Source organism: Sarcophilus harrisii, chromosome 1 (assembly GCF_902635505.1).
Source record: "Sarcophilus harrisii chromosome 1, mSarHar1.11, whole genome shotgun sequence".
Classification (NCBI taxonomy): Eukaryota; Metazoa; Chordata; class Mammalia; order Dasyuromorphia; family Dasyuridae; genus Sarcophilus; species Sarcophilus harrisii.
In genome coordinates, this window is record NC_045426.1 from 103,801,564 (window position 1) to 103,822,891 (window position 21,328).

Here is a 21,328-nt window from a genome sequence, read left to right on the forward strand (position 1 = left end):
AATACTTGGTATCAGGAAGAGGAAAAGGTGAAGGAACAGTTAGAAAGAAGGATGAGAAATAGAAATGTGATACTACAGAAGCCAATGAAATAAAAATTAAGGAAGAAAAGGAGGTCAAAGAAACCAAATACTTCCAAAAGTCATAGGAATCAAACATAGATATGAGGATGAAAACACCATGGTTAAAGATGAGAGAACAATTTCTGAAATGTAGCTAGAGATAAAAGCCAAACTTCAAGTGAAGGAATTGTCTGAGGGAGAAGATTGAAGGACCTTCTACTATCAAGGGACTCTGCAACACCGCTGTGCTGACCAGACCACCTTGGACTGAACTGCTGCTGTGGGGGAGGAGCTCATGAGTGTAATAACAGAGCTGCACAGACCCCTGCTGGCTGTGGGCACTTGCAGATCAGCAGAGTAGAAAGTGAGCATAAAAAGTGAGCAATAATAAACAAGGAGGTAATAATAAAACCTCTAGTTTAAGTTTCGGGAAAGAGATGACAATTGTGGTTTTCGGTCTTGGTGGGGATGGGAGTGTGGGAGATTTGAGGAGGGATATCTAGCCTTGGCATAGGAATGGAGAGAAGAGTCCAAGGTTGAGCCCTGGGATACAGGACAGAAAATAATACTAAGAAAGATCTGAGGTGTGGGGCATCATTCCCCATACCTTCAGACTAGAACTTGATCACACGAATAGCTGGAAAAGAAAAAGAAAGGGAAGAAAGGAGGGAGGAAGTAAGGAACTGATCTGGAGAACAAATTGAGGAGAAATAAAATAAGAATAGCTAAACTGCCTGAAAATTATGATTAAAAAAATCTTGGTACAACATTACAAGAAATTATCAAGAAAAATTGCCCCTAAAGAAAGCAAAGCAGAAATAGAAATAATCTATCTCCTGAAAGAGATACAACGAAGAAAACTGAAAAGGAATATCACAAATAAGTTTTAAAGTTCTTAATTTAAAGAGAAGATATTGGAAGCAACAAGAAAAAAAATCTAAACATCATGGAGCTACAAGGATTATATAAGACCTAGCAGATATTATGTTGAAGGGCCATGAGTCTAAGAATCCTATATTTCTTAAAGCAAAAGAGGTGGGGTTAAGACCAAGAGTAACTTACCCAGCAAATTTAAGTGTAAATGAATGAAAAAAATGCTTATTTAATAAACTGAAAGACTTTCAGATATTTGTGACAAAAACAAGCAGAACTTAAGGAAAAATCTTACATATAACATCCAAGAGAAATATAAAATAAATATACAAGGGACTTAAAAAAAGATAAAAATCATTTACCTTGTATATGTGAAAATGTTATCGGTTCTTTGAAGACTGTCATTTTCACTTGGGTAGTTTGAAAGAAAGGTTTGGACTGAGTATGATGGGGTGAGACAGATGGGTAAATAGATAAGAGATGGATAGGTAATATATATATTACATATATATAAGTACTTCTGTGTTGTATGTATGTGTGTATAATAATTGTATAGGAAGATTTAAAAAAGGAGAAATCTCATAAAAAATGAGACACAGCAGATATAAAAGAAACGAGTAGGCAGGAGTACAGGTAGTACTAAAACCTTATTCCCATTCAGGATAAATTTATTTTAGAAAAGTATAAAGTCTTCTAAATTCAGAAAGAATTAAGAGAGAAGGGATAGGGGAAGAGGATAAGGGAAGAATTCTTAGAGAAGTGGGTAGGTTGACAGGAATAAAAGTTTTCTAAATTTACCAAGTAAAAAGAGAGTAAGTGAAAAGGACAAGGGAGGTAAAGAGGATTGTGTAGATTAACAAAAATTGGCTAAAAGCAGGATATAAAAGTTTTCTAAATTCAAATAGAAACAAGAGAGCAGGGGGGTAAGATGGGGAAAGAGGACAAGGAAGGGATACTTGGAGGCAAATAGGTTAAGTAATAGGAGGCAAAGTAGCAAGTAAAAATAAAATAGAGTAGACAGAAGTGATAGCAGGAGAGTGAAGATAGTAAGAAAAATAAAAAGAGAAAAAGAAATAATTAATTATACCTTAGAATGTGAATTGGAGGGGCAGCTAGATGGCACAATGGATAGAGCACCAAACTTGAACTTGAGGACCTGAATTCAAATCTCTCCTGAGACACTTAACACTTCCTTTCTGTGTGACCCTGAGCAAGTCACTTAACTCCAATTACCTCAGCAAAAACAAAAACAAACAAGAATGTGAATTGGATAAATTCCATATCCATATCCAAATATCCATAAAATGGAAGCAGATAGAAGATTAAAAATTTGAACTAAAATTGTTACTTTCAGGAAATATAAAAATGATACACACAAACATAAAATAAAAATCAGAAATAGAATTTATTATGTAAAAAAAAAAGCAGGGGTGCAACCAAAATCTCAGAACCGATTTAATTAAAAGAAAAAATAGGGAAGTTACAATATATATCAGTCATATTGATATTGTTTTTAATTTAAAATAACTAGACAATATAAGATTGGAATATTGTGGTGTAGGAAATGATAAATCGGTACAGTTAGAAAAATATGGGAAAACAATTTATGAAGGAAGATGTTATATACTTTCAAACAAAGTCAGAAGACAAATGTAAATAAACATATTATGGTTTTACATATATTCATATGAATATATATGTGTGTATATATATATATGTATGATTATGGATATCTATGTGTATGTATGTGTATGTACATATGTATACATGTGTATATAAAACTATATCTGTGATTAATTATAGCCTAAGGAGGAAGGAAAAAGGGAAAAATAAAGTAAAAAGTGAACAGCAAAGAACAAAAGAAAACCTACAAGGAAGCAAAAAAAGGGGGGAATAGCTGTGAACACAATGTATAGTATTTATTATATACACTTTATTGAAACAGAAATTTATTACTTTATTGTGAAACCTTTCTTAAGTTCTGCTATGCACATGGCAATTTTTTTTTCTTTTCTTATTTTGTATTTAAAGGTATTTGTCATGGAAAAAATTTAAAATCAAAAGACATGGGATAGGATTCCAGTCAATCAATTACTATTTTGCAACCTTTGAACGATGTTTTAACCTGTCTGCCCAGTTTTTCTCATATATAAAAAAGGGGCTAGTACAAAGGGGCCTCTAATTTAATTTCTAGTTCCAAACCATATAATTTATATAAGACTCAAGAGAAAGTCAAGAAAGGTATCTGACTGATAGAATGAGGTGCAAGAGAAAGAAAAAGGGAATGCAGGTAGAGTGACTACTCTTCGAAATATAATTCTACCTGTTTCTTTAAGACAAAAGAATTTAAGGAGAAAATAATAAATATATGTGTATTGATATATCTTTTAAAATACCCATCTTTATTAGTAACTGAAGATACTTGCTTGACTAAAGTGATATCCACATCCTTCTGCTTTATTTCAGCCTGCTTTTGATTCAATTGTAATGTCAATTCTTTGCATTTAAGCCATGATTCCTCGATTTTTCTCTTTGCTTCAGTTAAATCCGCTGCAGAAATCTAAAATTAAAAAATACATTTAAGAAAATATTAAGCATAATCAAGTATACTAAAGTAACAAAATGATAAAATGTGCATGAAAGAAGCTGTGTATTAAACTGAGTAACACATACAAAAGGGAAAAAAGCAAGTGTAAAATCTATTTATTTACATTTCATTCCAAAAATTGTCACTTTCTGTGATTGGTAGTTAAGTAGATAAGTGAAAAAGAGAATCTTATGTGAAAGTAATATACTGTCCCAACTCTTAACTAAAGGTTTTAAAATGTAAATATCATTGTGAAATGCAAACAGTTATCATCTATAATGAAGTTATATGATTAGCAGAATTTTACAATCCCTAAAGCACTATGTAAATGTGAGCTATTATTATTATGACTTATTAAGCAAACACAGTATGCAGATGTCTCCTTAAAAGTTTAAATGTCTTTATGTGAAGTAAAAATGAGAAGGTAAACATAATTATACACTACAGGATTTTGTCATATAGATCAAATTCTGAAGAGACCCATAAACATATTACAATATATTATACAGAGTACAGTAGAAATAGGTAAGTTCAAAAGAGGGAAGAGTTTGGAGTAAAAAGATGAGTATTATACATATAGACCTTTCCATACTTATATTCATCACATTTATCATTTCTTGGAAAATAATTATATTTCATGATTTCAATGTACCACAAATAATTAATTTTTTAAGTGTGTTGAGATAAACAAAAAGCAGGTAAAACTATCCCTATTTGATGATATTATGATAATTTTCTGAAAAATCCCCAACTACTAATTGATGAGGAAATTTGGAGGCTCCTAAATAAAAGCTCACAAATGAATACCATTTCTATAAAATAAAAAAAAAACTAGATAAAAATAATAAAAATAAATAATAGAAATAGTTCCAGAGAACTAAAAAAATGCATCAACTTCTTGGATCTATCAAGGAATGCAAAATATTTGTATTCATATTCAAATATATTCAATTAAATTCAATTTTCAACTAAAATTCAATTAAATTTTCAATTTAATTAATATTCAATTATTCAATATATTATTTCAATTAATTCAATATATATTCAATTAAATTGAATTCAATTACTGAATTATATTGAATATAAATTCAATTAAAAAGACCTCCTTGAAGAAATAAAGAATATCTTAAATAGCTAGAGGACTATTCAGTGCTCAGAGCTGGGCTATGGCAATGTAATAAAAATTACAATATTAGCAAAGATAAAGTACTGTTTTGATGCTGTTGCCAAGCAAACTATACAATAGCAAGGGAATACTTTATAGAGCTCGATTAAAATAATTTAAAAATTCATTTGAAAAAATAATAGATTCAGCTTATCAAAGAAATTATGAAAATAGGTAGTGACAAAAGAAGAATAGCACTTCCAGGTCTGAAATAGTGTTACAAAGCGGCAAACATCAACATTTTACCAATACAGTGTATTAGTAAAACAAAATTTTTAAAAAGAGGTAGATCATTATTAAAGGGTGAATAATAAACAACATAACTAGAAGCCCAGTGTTTGGTAAACCTGAAAATATAAATGATTTAGAAAACAGGTTTGTGCTTTAAAAAAAAAAAAAAAAAAAAAAAACCTCTGGAGAAAAACTAATTATAAAAATTTGATGGGCACAAAATTTACACATCTAGGATAATAAAAGGAAGCAGATGAATAGGAAAATATATTTTTATGAAAATTCTCTGATAAGCATTTTTTAGCCAAGATATATATATGTGTCTCTATACATATACATATAAATAATATGTTTGTATATATTATATATACATATTTATTATATACATGCATATATGTTTGTGTTAATACATTGATATTAATACATGCACACATATGTGTGTGTTTGGGTAAATATACGTATATAATAAGGGTATACATATATAATTCCTATATCAATATGTATATTAATTGTTTATACATCCCAAAAGACATTCTCAAAAGATAAATAATCATATAGGAATATGATTAAATATAGCTTTGGATAGAAAAAAATCATCAAAGAATATAAACAAAAAGTTCTTTTTTTAAAAAGTACTTTTGGTTTCCAATCCTCTCATTATTATAGATTTGGAGTATTTTTTCATATGATTCTTAGTAGTTTTGCCAGATTACAGAAATTAATCCAAGAAATAATTCATTATGATAAAAGTTGGATTTATACTAAAAATGTACAATTCTAGAAAGCAGTTAATGATAGCAAATAGAAGAGATGTTCTTTCTCTTTTCTGCTATTGCCATCATGTCCAGAACTTAAATGAAAAATGAGTGGTCATCCTTGTCGTATAAATCCAACTTTATCATAATGAATTCTGTCTTGAATTAATCTCTATAGTCTGGCATTTGATATTCATTAAGGGTATTTCCTATAGACCTCTTACTGTGCGTTATCCTTTGCTAAATCAGAGATTAAAACTTCATTTGACTCAGAAAAGAATGATGATAGGGTACTTTCTCACTTCCGGGAAATAATTTGTGTAATAATATCAAATGTTCTTTACATTTTAAAAAGAATTCTCTTGTGAATTCATCAGGACCAGGATTGTTTTCTTTGACTTTTCCTTTAAAGTTAAGTTATATTTGGTTTTCTTACATTAGATTACTTAAGATCTCTTTTTTGTCTTGCTGAAGTATTTTAGATTTTTAAAGGTATTTCTCTTTTATATTAATTCTGCTTTCTCATATCACGTTGTTTTCTATTTTGTTGAATTCATTTTCTGCCCTCTACTTTTTAATTATATTCTTAAAGGTTTATTCATTTTATTAATCATTTTGCACCATCAGCTTTTATCATTTTTAGAACTGTTTAGTTTCCAGTTTATTTGTTCCTCCAGTAATTTTAATATATCCACTTTTATGTTTATTTCTTGAATTTCTAATTTTTTTTAAATTATCTTCATTAAACCTCTCCTGTTTTATTTTGTTAATGTATAGTCTTACTCTTGTTTTGTAGCTGCTTCCCAGAAATTGTTTTGTTTTTCTCATCTTCTTTCTGTGACATATTTTTAGTCATTTGTTCTTTAACCTGCTCATTATTTAAGACTTATCTTGTTAAGTGGCTATTTTTATCTATTTCTTTTATTTCTGCTGCCTGAACAGATTACCTTCTACTGCACTGTACTATGCAAAGCATATATTTACTATTTCTGATTTTTTGATATTTCTTTCAAATATTTCTATACCCTAATACATAGGCAGTTTTTGTAAAAGTTCATTGTGTAAATGAGAAATATACATGCTTCTGTGGTTCAAAGAATCTCATTCTTTTAGCTCTAGCTTCTGGAGCAATTTATTCAATGCTACATTTTCCCTTTAATTTCTCTCTCCACTAGATTTGCCCACAACTGAGAAAGGGACATTAAAATCCCCTATCACCACTGTATTACTGTCTGCATTTTTTATAGTTCACTTAAATTTTTTGTTTATATTTTCTTGCTAAGTCATTTAATGTTAAGGTACATAGCTTTAATAGTTACAATTTGTCTTACATGGTACCTTTTAGCCTAATATAGTTTCTTTATCTCATTTTTTGTTGTAAATAGCATGAATGAATCTAATGCTTTTTTTGGTATTCATTTAATTCGGAATAATTTTTTCCAGCCCTTCATGTTTACTCTACATGTCTTTATTTTTGAAGTGATTGTTGTAAACAGTGGACTTTGCCATTTTTGCTTTCTAGGCCAATCTCTCAATTTTTCAATGCCTTATTGATCTATTATATTTTAAGTTATGAAAAGGAGGCTTATTATTTTTTTTCATTCATTTCTAGTATTGGGGTTTTCCCCCAATATTAGTATTTTTTCTTCTTGGTAAACATGACACTTTCTCCATTTATTTTAGGACAACTCCATTTCCAACAGCTTACTTCCTTCTTTCCTCAAACCCCAATCCCATCCTTTTTTATTTCTGCCACTTTCTCTAGTTTGGGGAGGTTTTCTTAACTTTTTTGTCCCATCTCTTTTTCTTTTATCAAGTTATCTAACCCTTCTCAGTTAAAAAGTCATGTGAGCCATAGCTATCCCCTCCATTCTATTTCAACTTATATTAGGATTGTTTTTGTTTAAATTTTTCCCTTATTCTTTTTGATATTTCTCTCCCCTTTTTGCCTATTTATACTAGGTTATTATTCTTGCTTGGGTCAATGACTTTTAAACTTATCATTTCATTAGTGTATAGATTCTTAAACATATTAATTCTTCTACTATACCCATTTTCAGTTCTCTCTTATAAGTACTTTATAATATATTGTTTTTATCTTGTGGTCTGCCCCTCCCCAGTTTCTGCAGTGTCTCGTCCTTAGATATAGCAACTCATATAGGTGATAAGACTATTGAGAAGGTTGGAATTGTTCTAAGTCTCTAATCATGCAATTCAGTATTAAATTAGCCCTATTAGTGATCTTTTTTTCATATTTGTCAGTTAAATATTCTCTTAGACTCCACGTCCTCGCACTTTTCTGAGTGCCTATTGCCCCTATGAAGTATGATTTCCCTTATCCTGAGCAGTAGGTTGTTCCTGGAGATACAATACTAAGGAAGTCTTATCTTTAACCAGCAAAAGAACTCTATTCTAAGGTCCTCAACTCCTTGTTATAAAAGCTCTTTTTTTCTTTCAAGGGAATATTTTTCAGTGAAACACATTTCACCCTTGTTTCCTGGCATACTTTTGGAAAGAAAATGCTAAACATTCCCTCTGTTATTAATGTTCTTGTAAATCCTCCAGTTTTTTCTTTCCTTTTTGGGGGGAGCAGGGTGCAGTAGGGTCAAGAAGATTATTTCATTACCTATGCATTTCCTATTTACTCTTATTTTTATGTTGCCTAGGATATTTACAAAACAAATAATCTACTTATCACATATGCTTTTCTTTACAGAAATTCTCTACCTTCCTCTATCCTTTGTTCACTGATAATTAGGCCGATTTGTAGGTCTTGTCACTTTAGGTTTTATGTCCTTTGTTCTCTGCATTATTCCATATCCCCCTATAGTTTCTGATGGCTAAAGAATAATCTTGCATTATTTGAGCTTTCTTTTCTCTTATATTTTAAGGTCTTTCTAGAGGTTATTTGCAGAATGTGTTGTCTTTGGAATTATTACATTTGACTACTGATTTTCCTTCAGTTTACACTATTCAGTTTTGTTTTGTTTTTCCCTAGAGGTAATTTATGGATTCAAAATTTTCACTGGCATTTTGTTTTCTATGTTCATATGTTCTAGACAGTTTCTTATAATACTTCTCATTAAAAAGTTCAGGGTGTTGGTTTTGATTTTTAATTTTCGTATGTTTTGAGAGACCCTTAATCCTTAAATTATCTCCACACATTTTGTCTTTGAGATCAATGTTTTGTAATTGTAAGGATCATGTTTGCTAATGCAAAGGTTCATTTTATTTTGTTTTACACTTATTCACAGATATCTAGATGAATTTGGATAATCTAAAAATCATATTACTTTCCATTATTGTCTTCATTGTTGAATTATCTACTTGTGCTCAAGTTCTTTGACTTTTCCAGTCTCAGAGAACTTGGTGATTTTTTTTTTCCTTATAACAATTACACTCAATCACTCTCTGCCTCCTTTCAGATAAGAATTTGAAGGTTTCCCCATAGGCTTTCCCCATATTATGCAGAAAAATTCATGTTTCATTAGCCTCTACTGCCCAAATTTACTTCTAGAGATTTAAAAATTGATTTTATTTGAATGCTAATTACTGTTATCATTCAGTCATTCTGTTGTATCTGACTCTTCTTAATCCCATAAGCCACATGTTCAAGAATTTTCTTCACAAAGATACTGGAATGGTTTTGCCATTTTCTTCTCCAGTAGAGTAAGGCAAACACGGACTTGGTCAGGGTCACACAACTAATAAGTACCTTGAGTCTTTCTGACTCCAAACCCAGTGTTTTGGAAAGTTAGTCGCTTTTTATTTTTCAGACCTGGTGGAACTGTACATATATGCTTATGGACTACTACCATTTAATACTTCATATGGCACTTATATACTATGCCAATATACTACTATATCTCTGGTTCTGAGTTCTTATTAAATCCTGTTGCAGCACATAATTCTGCCACTCTACGGACCTCCAGAGAAAGATTCTATTCTCTAAATTCTAGGATGTCAACAGGAAATGAGCTCCCAGGAAAATCCACAGATCTTTGTGGTTCTCAAATTTCTTGGCAGTTAATATTGAGTTCTGTTGCAAGTCCATGCCCAGTCCTGCCAGAGTGTGGTAGTTTTGGGGAGAGAGGATGCTATGCAAGCACATCAGAGATTATGAGTTCACTTTTTCTGTTGTTAGTTCATCAACTAGCCTCCTTAGGATTCTTGTAAAATGGAATTATTTTCTAAATTAAACATAACTATGTTTGGAGAGTTTTAAGATGTCATGAGCAACACAAACTGTCTAGTTTTCCATCTTATTGGTCACAAAGCCCAGAAATTCTGCAATATAATCTTCATACTCCAAGTAGAGTAAAAAACGGAGAAAGAGAATTTCAGACCAATATTCCTAGTGAATATTAATGAAAAAAATAAAATATTAACAAGGAAACTACAACAATATGTAATGATAAAGATTATATTGAGTGATCACATTGGATTTTTATCAAGATTAAAAAATGGGTTCAATGTTACAAAAACTGTTAACATTATTAATACATATTAGTAACAATAACAAAACCTAATGATTATAACACTAGATGCACAAATAAAATCTGGCATCCTACAACAATAATTCACTTGTTCTTTATAATACTAATCAAATTACCAAATAAACTACTAAAGGAAAACTTTATAAAGTTAGAGAAAATAACAACAAAATTCATCTAGAGTAACAAAAGGTAAAGAATTTTAATGGAAATAGTAGGGAAGACAGAATTGAGGGGCACCTAGCAGTAACAGATTTAAAATTATGCTACACAACAGTGTTCATTCAAAATAAATTGATACTATTGATAGCTGGTGGTTGGTTGCTTGGTGTCCTTCCTTCTTGAAGAGAACCAAAATGATATCACTATCTTAGCGTGAAGTTACATTGTGTCCAACTGTAGCTGATCAGATCAATATGAGTTTGGAATGAGCTCCAACAGGTGGGATTATATAATCCCTAAGAACATTTGGGACAGCTTCCCTAACTTTGCACATCTCACATTTCTTCTGGGCTAATTCAATTCTGCTTTGCTCACAGAGCACAGCATGTTCTATGATGAGGGCACGTCATGCTGGGCAGTCCTGTGATAGCTTCTCCCATGTCACACAATAGATTTAAAATCTTTAGAAATGTTAGATCTATTGTATGGCATGGAAGACGCTATTACAAAATTCTCAAGAGATACCTTGAGAGTGTCCTTTTATCGCTTTTTCTGACCATCTTGTGAATACTAAGAAATACAAACACTAATGGAACATATTAGTTTCATAATATGCAGAAACACATAAGCACAGTTTTCTTGTGATTGATAAACCTAAAGAGTATGTTTTTATTTTATTTATTTTTTGTTGTTGTTGAGGCAATTGGCCTTAAGTGACTTCCAAGGTCACATAGTTGGAAAGTGTTAAGTGTCTGAGGACAAATTTGAACTCAGGTCCTCCTGACTTCCAAGAATCTGTTTTTAAACTAAAAAGTTGTTGTTGTCCATTAGTTTCACTTGTGTCCAACTCTTAATGACTCCATTTGGCGTTTTCTTGGCAAAAATGCTGGAATGGTTTGTCATTTTACAGATGAGGAAATTGAGGCAAATAGGGTAAAGTGATTTGCCCACAACTACTAAATATCTGAGACAGATTTGAACTCAGAAATATTATTATTCCTGACTTCTGACACAGCAACCCATCCACTGAAGTCAACCTAGATGCCCAAAGGTAAAAGTTTAGTATTTGATAAAAAATTGCTGGCATAACTAAAAAGTTGTCTAGTAGAAACTGTATATATACACACACATATATGTGTGACCAACATTTCATACCATATACTAAGGTAAGTTTGAAAAAACATACATTACTTAGAAATAAAGAATAACATCAGCAACAAAGAAACAAAGAAAGTGCTTTTAAGATTACTAACTGGGAGAAGAGTTCATGACTAAATAATGGAGAACATAAAAGATAAAGCAAACAATCTTGATTATGTAAAATTTATAGTCACCCGCATAAACAAAACCAATGCAACTAAAATTAGAAGAAACCATGCTAACCTCAAATCAAGCTACATACAGCTAAGTAAAGAAGTGGCCTAATCTTTATTTTTAATTTGCATCATTATTAAAGAAAACCAAAAACACTGATTGAAGAAAAGATCAGAGATTTAAATTCATGTTACATGGTGATAAAATGAACACAATAAATTCCAAAATCTCTAGTTTGGTCTCTTAAATGGTTGCAACTTCTCAGGCTTTTATATGGATAGTTAAGTAGGTGGCATAGAGTGCCTGCCAGACCTGGAGTTCAGAAAACCCAAGTTCAAATATAAATTCACACTCTTATAAACCATGTGACCCTGAGCAAATCATTTAATCCTGTTTATGGCTCAGCTTCCTCATCTGTAAAAAGAGCTGAAAAATGATCTTTCACAAGAGAACTCCAAATGGGGTCACGAATAGTCACACAACTGACAACAACAACAACAAAAAGATTTTAGACTTCCTAGCCAAATCTTAATGTAGACCCATATTTCATAACTGGATACCCCCACTTTAGGAAAAGAATTCCTGTTATGATAGGATTTGATACTTATTCCCAGGAATATTATTAAAATGCTCCAACTTTTATCCTGTACTCCTTGGCAAAACTATGTAAAATCCGTAAATCCACAGATCTTTGTGGTTCTCAAATATTTTTATGCTTTCTGTCAATTATTACAATAAAATGCATTCATTTGTGATGACTAAAGCAGATTATCAATTTGATTGTTATTTTTTGTATAGTTTATCAATTAATTTATTCCATCAATCTAAAAAAGAGCTTCTTAAGTTTGCCTAACTCCTTTTCAAAATTACATAAGCCATAGATATCATTATTTCTATTTGTTTCATTGCTATTCTATATTAAATGAATCTTGTCAATGACTACCGGATCTTGAGGTATCCTTTCCTAGTTATTATCTGAGATTTCATCTAATCTTAGTTTACAAATAAAGTTTTCCTGCACTGATATGTTTAGATTGTTGTGTACCTCAGAACTAAGGATAATGCCGACAAAAAGCATCAGATATGTTTTGTCTATAACTGGCAAGATGTTTTCCATGTTTTTATGGAAAGCATACTCTTTTTGCTCCTCAACCATTATATTATTTTTTATATACTTTTAGTTATATAAAAGTATTAAATACTTTGTACTAAATACATAAACATAAAACTTGTCTGTATTAAAAGACCTCATGGATGTTTACATCTTTTGATAATAAATATGTAATGCCTATTGTTTAAAACAAAAGTTTGTGTTGGGTCTTAATTAATAGCAATTACAAAGAAGAACTAGAGATATCATTACTGATCACAAAACAGAAAATTTTGATTATACCAAACTGAAAAGTTTTTGTACAAACAAAACTAATGCAGACAAGATTAGAAGGGAAGCAATAAACTGGGAAAATATTTTTACAGTCAAAAGTTCTGATAAAGGACTCATTTCCAAAATACATAGAGAATTGACTCTAATTTATAAGAAATCAAGCCATTCTCCAATTGATAAATGGTCAAAGGATATGAAGAGACAATTCTCAGATGAAGAAATTGAAACTATTTCTAGCCATATGAAAAGATGCTCCAAGTCATTATTAATCAGAGAAATGCAAATTAAGACAACTCTGAGATACCACTACACACCTGTCAGACTGGCTAGAATGACAGGAAAAGATAATGACAAATGTTGGAGGGGATGTAGGAAAACAGGGATACTAATACATTGTTGGTGGAATTGTGAATACATCCAACCATTCTGGAGAACAATTTGGAACTATGCTCAAAAAGTTATCAAACTATGCATACCCTTTGATCCAGCAGTGTTACTACTGGGCTTATATCCCAAAGAGATCATAAAGAAGGGAAAGGGACCTGCATGTGCAAAAATGTTTGTGGCAGCCCTCTTTGTAGTGGCCAGAAACTGGAAACTGAGTGGATGCCCATCAATTGGAGAATGGCTGAATAAATTGTGGTATATGAATATTATGGAATATTATTGTTGGGTAAGAAATGACCAACAGGATGATTTCAGAAAGGCCTGGAGAGACATACACGAACTGATGCTGAGTGAAACGAGCAGGGCTAGGAGATCATTATATACTTCCACAACAATACTATATGATGACCAATTCTAATGGACCTGACCATCCTCAGCAATGAGATGAACCAAATCAGTTCCAATGGAGCAGTAATGAACTGAACCAGCTACGCCCAGCGAAAAAACTCTGGGAGATGACTAAAAACCATTACATTGAATTTCCAATCCCTATATTTTTGCCCACCTGCAGTTTTGATTTTTTTCACAGGCTAATTGTACAATATTTCAGAGTCTGATTCTTTCTGTACAGCAAAATAATGTTTTGGTCATGTATACTTATTGTGTATCTAATTTATATTTTAATATATTTAACATCTACTGGTAAAAAAAAATTAATAGTAATTAAGCAATTTATGACAATGATAAAAACCATTATTGAATTTTTCCAGTGCCACTATTTCCAATTTTGCAGAAAAGTTAGTTTTAACACTTCTATGAAACTTCTAACATTCCTTATATTAATGATGTGTACACTTTCTTCCTCATTTGAGCTAATTTACATTTTCATTGTGCTAGATACTTAAGACTACACAACTAGAAATTTTCCACATCCTCCTTCCCGTCCTTCCTTTCTCTCTCTTTTCAAGCCTATAAGTTTTTGATTAACATTTAATTATTTTCTTCTTTGATTTTGCCTTGTATAAACCTTAACCTAGGGCAGGTAGGTAGTGTAATGAACAGAGTAAGAAAGACCTAACTTCAAATGCCATAAATACTAATTATAATTAATTTTTTATTTTGTTTCAATTGTTGATTAATATAAAATTGTTAATAAGCCTTTTTTCTGATTTCTTTCTATATTTTATTTTGTTGCATTTAATGGGGTAATGGGGAACTCAAATTTTCTACTGTATGTACCAACCAGGGGTTGAAACAACCTTCCAGTACCTTTCTGTAGAGCTTTAAAACTCTGCTGTGCTCATATTTGATGCCTGTGCTCAATGATGTTATTTTATAGCTTCATGACTGCTCCCATGGCTCTTACCAAGGTAATGGATACTACATAGTTGACTACGGGTATATCTTTATTTTTTTTCATTTTCTGTCAAATATTATAGAAGAGTGCATTCGTTGATGCTAATTATAGCAGATGCTAGCTTTCATGAATTGATAGATAAATTCATGTCATCAAAATGAAAAAAAAAAAAATCTCTGGAGAATTCCAGTCTAAATATGCCTATCTACTTTTCAAAAGCATTTAAAATCTCAGTACTGATTTTCTCATTTATATAGTTAGTTATAATTTCTAGAGCTTGCTTTAAATGGAGATTTTCAATGACCCTAGGATCTCCAACTTTTCCCTCTTCACATTTTAGTAGTTCCTCTATCTGACTTATCTCTCATTTCCCTTAATCTGGGCTTTAAGGTGATTTTTTTTTTCAAACAATTACCCTTCTATGACTAGAAATAAGTTGCTGTGTGATTTAGCATTATGTATCACTGATAAAAAGCAAAGACATACAAAACCTTTGCCTATAATTGGTAATATTTGTTTCCAGTTTTGTTTTTAATATATTGAATAGTGGGAATTTAATATATTGAATAGTATATTACAATGAATATTGTGCAACTTTGTATTGTATATATAACATTTTCAAGTATTCTGTCCTCTTCATGTATCCACTTTCCTAGTCATCACCATCTGCCTTGAAACATTTCCTGCACACAAAGCAATTTGCTTTGTTTTTTTCTGACAACTCTTGTCTTCTTGTGGCATTATTGCCTTCTGGATCAAGAAGTCCCATACGATACCATTTCTTTGATTCTAAGGAGTAATTTTATTATACTGGCTGAGTTGTCTGCTCAATCTCCCAGATTCCAATTCTTCAATGAGTAAACATTTACTATAAGGCTCTATAGCTACTATAGTGGCATCAAAATTCACAGAATTTCATTGTACAGCATTCTTTTACTTTGCTGTTATCTAATCCTTACTCTTAAAAACATGGGACAAACTTTGAGGCAACTATGATGATGATGATTACTAGTAGCAACAGCAGCATCACTTTCCATATGCATCTCCTCTACATTCCCATTGTTTCAAAACCATTACAGATCCTCATTATTACCCACAAAGAATATTGCAAGAGCCTCCTTTAGGATTGCCTAACCTTTATTTCGTAAAATACATCTGCCACATTCCACTCAAAGAAATTAAAAAAAAAAAAAATAAAGATCTAGTCCTATCACGGTTCTGATCAAAAAATGTAGTGGCTCTCTAATGTCTACTAAGCAAAGTTGAAATTTGATTACTTGATATTCAAGGTACTTTATAATCTGACACCAACCTATTTTTCCACTTTTCCTTATTATTCCACACTATGCTTCATCCAAATTAAATTACTCTCTGCCTTCTAAACCCTATCCTTTTTTCCACACCCTGAATAAAAATAAAAAATATACATTGTAATCAACTGCCTTCATACCTCTGTTCATCTTATTTCTTATAAATCAAAGTTCTTCTTTTTAGTCACCTATTAAATTCCTATCCATTCTTTAAAACTCAAATGCCACTTTCTCCTTCTCTCCTTGATAACCACCATTTCACTCAGACTTCATATAGCAATTTCTAACCCATTTATCATCTAATGAGCATCATGTAATGAGAAACAGCATGACATGTTACATAGAGAGCTGGCCTTAAAGAGTGAAGAAATCGGTTCAAGTCCTTTTTTCTATCATATATCGTCTATGAGATCTTGAGTAAGTCACTCAACCTCTTGATGCCCCAATTTCTAAGATGACAAATTGCAAAGAAGGTGTAGATCTAAACAACAGAAATCCATATCAATAAATCCTTATGTGAATTAAATCAGTAGATAAAAACAAAAGAATTTTTGTCGCTTTTCTGCTCAAATAACATAATTAATAAATTGGCTCAATTGCTGAATGACAGGAAAAAAAACACAAGTATGAATGATAATTTTCTACCTTTTAATATTCTCTCCAAATCTTAGTCATAGCTTCAGAATAAAGAAGATATACTGAATTACTATGCCTTCTTAAGTATTCAACTTGATCTGAGAAATGAGATTCAGGTTCTCGGTTCTCTCAAAAACTTAGCCTATTATGAGTATATGTGTCTATATAAGTTGAAGTATATATATATATATATAAATGAATACAAATGTATGTGTGTGTCCGTTCACATACTGAAAGATTTTTTAATATACAAATTTGAATAAATATAAACATTTTCATATGAACATACACAAAATAGTTACCCAAATTTACACTAATTTTATTAAGACTCCTTTGACTAAATTTATGTTAAAACACAAATTTTAAATGAACTTGAAAATGAAAAAGTTAAAATAGAACAGATTGACTAAATATGTAAAAACAAATATAATTTTAATAATGTGAAAAAGAAAATGAGTATATGATAAAGACTTGATTGGTGTAACTAACTTTTAATTTTTTACAAAATATCTCACTAAGAATGGAGACCATTTAAGATAAAAAGGAACAATAATGAGCAGGATTAAAAATTTTCGTTTCATTGCTTATATTTGGGGTTTTTTTTTTTGTTCTCCTTGGTTTTATGAGGAATTTTAACGGATTTAAGAAATATATAATCTTAAAACTATCTAGTCTAATGCAATCTAATAATATTTATGAATTTAAACTATAAATGAAAAAGTCAAAACACAAGGTTCTAAATATGTTTTTCAAACCATATTTTATTTGAAAATGCAACAGCTTTTATTTTTTAATGATTACATTTTAGGATGACTTATTTGAAGTCAGTTTCCTGCTTTGCAACATCAATTTTTAAAAAGCTGTGGGTCTTAAGTGAAGGAATATAAATGAATGTCAGTCCCCGCTGGTAGATTTGAATATATAACTTCTTATTGAAAGAAAATAACACATAATGAAATTACCTATAAGAAGTGAGATCTCAAACAAGAACCCAATGTCCACTGCTACCTCATACCTTCATTTTGCAATCAATGTCATGTTTTTCTTTTTTCCATTGTGTTTCCTGCTTCCTCAGGTTCTCCAGATCATTTAGCAGTTCAGCACAGCGTATACTTAATTCCTTGTTTTCCTCCTCCAGCTCTTTGATAATTAGTATGTTTTTCTCTTCCTTCTTCTGTACCCTCTCCTTAGTGTTCTGCCGACAGTACCATGAGGACCAATAAACAAAACAAAACAACAATAACAACAAAAGTTGGAATTAATCAGCAAATATAAACTGTGCAGTTTTACCCTCACAGCAGCTTTCTATATTTGATGGCCAAGGTCACCTGTGTACTTTTATTGGCCTCTTTTCATGCAGGTGGAAGGGTCATATTTTTTAACTGGATGACAGCTTTGATGAGCACACATTTGCAAAGAGCACATTAATTGATCAATCTGCCTTTGATGCTGTCCCCAGCTATTTTTGAGACCCACACAGACATATCCTCCCAGACCTGGGCTTTATCAATTAATAATGCTAGTCCCATCAGAATCTAATTACAAGAAGCCACATCTTCACACTCCTACTTTCTTTGCTCCATTTCCATCATTAACTATTTATTTGAAAGTTATAAAGCTTAGATTCTTAGCTTTAAAGCAGCTTTCCTAGAGTTTTGTGTGTAAGAAAACTCTATGATACAGGAAGGCCTTAGGCAATTTTTCCTCTAAGCTTGTCACTTTCTGTGCCACAAAGGCTGACAATGCTTAAAGAAGCACTTCAAAGATACAGTTCTATAAAACTATGTACAAGTCAATATACCTTAAGCTCTTGACTTTGATCTTTAAATTTCTTCTGTAAGTCACTCAATTCTTTCTTTAAGAAAACATTTTCTTCATCCACAGCAATTTTCTTTTCTACAAGGGTATTTATTTCCTGTTGTAATCCTGATTCTCTCTGTTAAAAAAAAAGTGAAAATACTTGTAAAGCCAAGGTTATTGCTAGAGTTTGCTCATCTTTCTATTGTTCATAGCTAAAATAATAGTTTTTTTTTTAAATCATTTTTTGTAGATTATGAAACTGTCTCATATTCATATAGTACTTTTGGACAAATTATTGTCCTACCCATAATCTGTACAAATATCATTGTGTTCATTTTTAAACTTAAGGAAATTGCGTTTCAGAATTCAAAATCATACTATCAGTGCCAAAACCAGTACTAAACAATACACTATATGATTCAAAGTTTAGTGATCTACTTAGTCACATTGTGCCTCAACTAACCCTTGAAATCTAACTTCCTTTTACCCAATATAAAATAGCATTCAGAAACTACACTTTGTATTTAATAACATGAGACGGGACTGTATATTTTTGTGGAAAAGAATAGGTATGACAAGCTAAACAGACCAATTATTGGTATATTTTACTGATATATTAAAATAATAAGGGGATAGGCCAGATAACTCAGTGGATGAAAGTCTGCATTTGAAGTCAAAAAAGACCTGAGTTCAAATCCAGTCTTAAGACGCTAGCTGTTGTATAACCTTGGGCAAGTCATTCAACTTGTCTCACTGAGATAATATTTGTAAAGTGATTGGAACATAGGAAGTACTTAATAAATGCTTAGATCACTTTCTCATTCCCTTCCTAATAATGCTAAATAAAATTAAAGTTGGATATATATCCAAAATCATATGACAAGATCTGAGGAAAGAAAAAAAATATATTATAATGATAATCTTGAAAAAAAGAGGCTAAATTCAATCATTAAATGGCAGGAGTGTACAATGGATTACAAAACAAAATTCATCACTTTCAGCCAAAAAGAAATACATTTAAAACAGAAAACAATCACACTATAAAAAGTAAAAAGTTGGGGCACAACTGACTCTGAATCAGCTGAGACCACAAAAGTAGTAGTTGTAATCATGCCTTAAAATAAAGAAACAATAAAAACAATCTATTGAAAGACAAAAATGAAGAGTATAATATATTTAACATGAAACATAATTAGTATTAAATATCATCCACCAAAATATAGAGCATCTGACTACTTTAACTCTTTTTTGAAGGAAAAACTAACTAAAGAAAAGGGATTATATACAAAGAGACTAATTATAGGTAACTTTAAAATACCCTTTTCAGAACATGAGAAATCAAACAAAAAAAAAAAGCAATTTATGAATCTGAATCAAAAATTAGAAAAACTGATTTGATAAACTATGGGTGATTAACAAGGAATCGTAGGCAACATCAATACTTTTCAATATCAGACAGCACAACTGTCAAAACCTCTTATTTGCTAGGGTATAAAAAACATATGCTGGCTTACTCAATGGCACAATTATTAAAAATTTAATTCATACACCTTACAATGAAAATTAAATAAGAGAAATTTCTAAAGTATAGGTATAAGCAAAAAAAAATAATAATAATCATTAAAAACAATGTAATTATATATTTAAAAATAATTGTGAGAAACTAGACCAAAATTTATGGGATGCAACTCAATCAGCTGAGGGAAGGAAATTAATACATCTAAACCCTAATGTACAGAACTGAGATCACATTAACAAAAAAGAAAAAAGAAATGGTTTAACTGTGAAAATTTTAAAAACAAGAATACATACAAGCTAAAAATACCAATGTAAAAACAAACAAACAAACAAAAAAAAAAAACACCCACAAAACCAAAACAAATTAAAAGGCCTATGAACTTATAAGAGATTGTGTTTAAATGACTTAACAGAATATACAAATGATTTTTATTCTAATTTATCAAAAGAAGAAAAATGCAGAGGAAATTTTAAAAATTATGAGGATAACTATATTCAATTATATTATTAAAAAGTTAAATACAAATACCTACAAAAATATAAAATGCCCATATTGACCAAACAGAAAATAGAATTTAAAAACTGAACAAAAATTTAAGTATTCAACAAGCCAAAAATGACCTTTTCTTCCATGCAAAAACATGACTCCATCCAGATTTATTAACAAATTTTACTAACTATAGAGAACAAATAATCCTTTTCCTACATAAACTATCCACAAAAAGGGGAGAAAAAAATTAGGCAACCATCAAAGGCCTTTTATTTAGGCAAACGACATGCTGATAAATGAAAGATAAATAATACAAATAAAGAGAACTATAAAACATCAAAAATTAAATAATATTTTAGTATATGAAAGACACAATTACCTTCTATGCATACAAACAAAAAAAAAAAAGGAAAACATTCTCTTTAGAAATTATAGTACACAGGGGCTATAAAATATATACAACTGAATTCTGATTGAGTAATGAGTAGGATCAACTACTAGGCCAGTATCTTTTGAATGACTGTTGATCTCAATAAAAAGGCTCTTTTATTTCATGAAGGGTATAATTTATAAAAAAAAGGACTGAAGGAACTGAGATCATATGCTGATGAGAGAAGACCACGCTTTATATCCCAAATCTGTTCCATACTATTTGTGTCAATCTCAGTCCATCATTCACCTCTTTAGACTTCACTTTCTTCTCTTTAGATGGGAGTTTGGACAAGATTTTCTTTAGATGCTCTTGTTTTCATATGACACTGTGCTTCTGAAGTTATTGTCTAGATCAAGAAAGTATTTTCAAGAAA

General features: G+C 30.8%; 1 protein-coding gene across 3 annotated transcripts in view; it reads right to left on the bottom strand.

The window, feature by feature from the left end:
* Positions 1 to 21,328, bottom strand: part of CNTLN (centlein) — a 429,193-nt gene that overhangs the window by 299,892 nt on the left and 107,973 nt on the right. For all 3 annotated transcript variants that reach the window (XM_031961486.1, XM_031961482.1, XM_031961489.1), the window contains exons 4-6: positions 18,516 to 18,650; positions 17,730 to 17,909; positions 3,360 to 3,493 (exon numbers count right to left, since the gene is read on the bottom strand). In XM_031961486.1, coding sequence (XP_031817346.1) covers positions 3,360 to 3,493; positions 17,730 to 17,909; positions 18,516 to 18,650 — 449 coding nt within the window. The remainder of the gene's footprint in view (positions 1 to 3,359; positions 3,494 to 17,729; positions 17,910 to 18,515; positions 18,651 to 21,328) is intronic.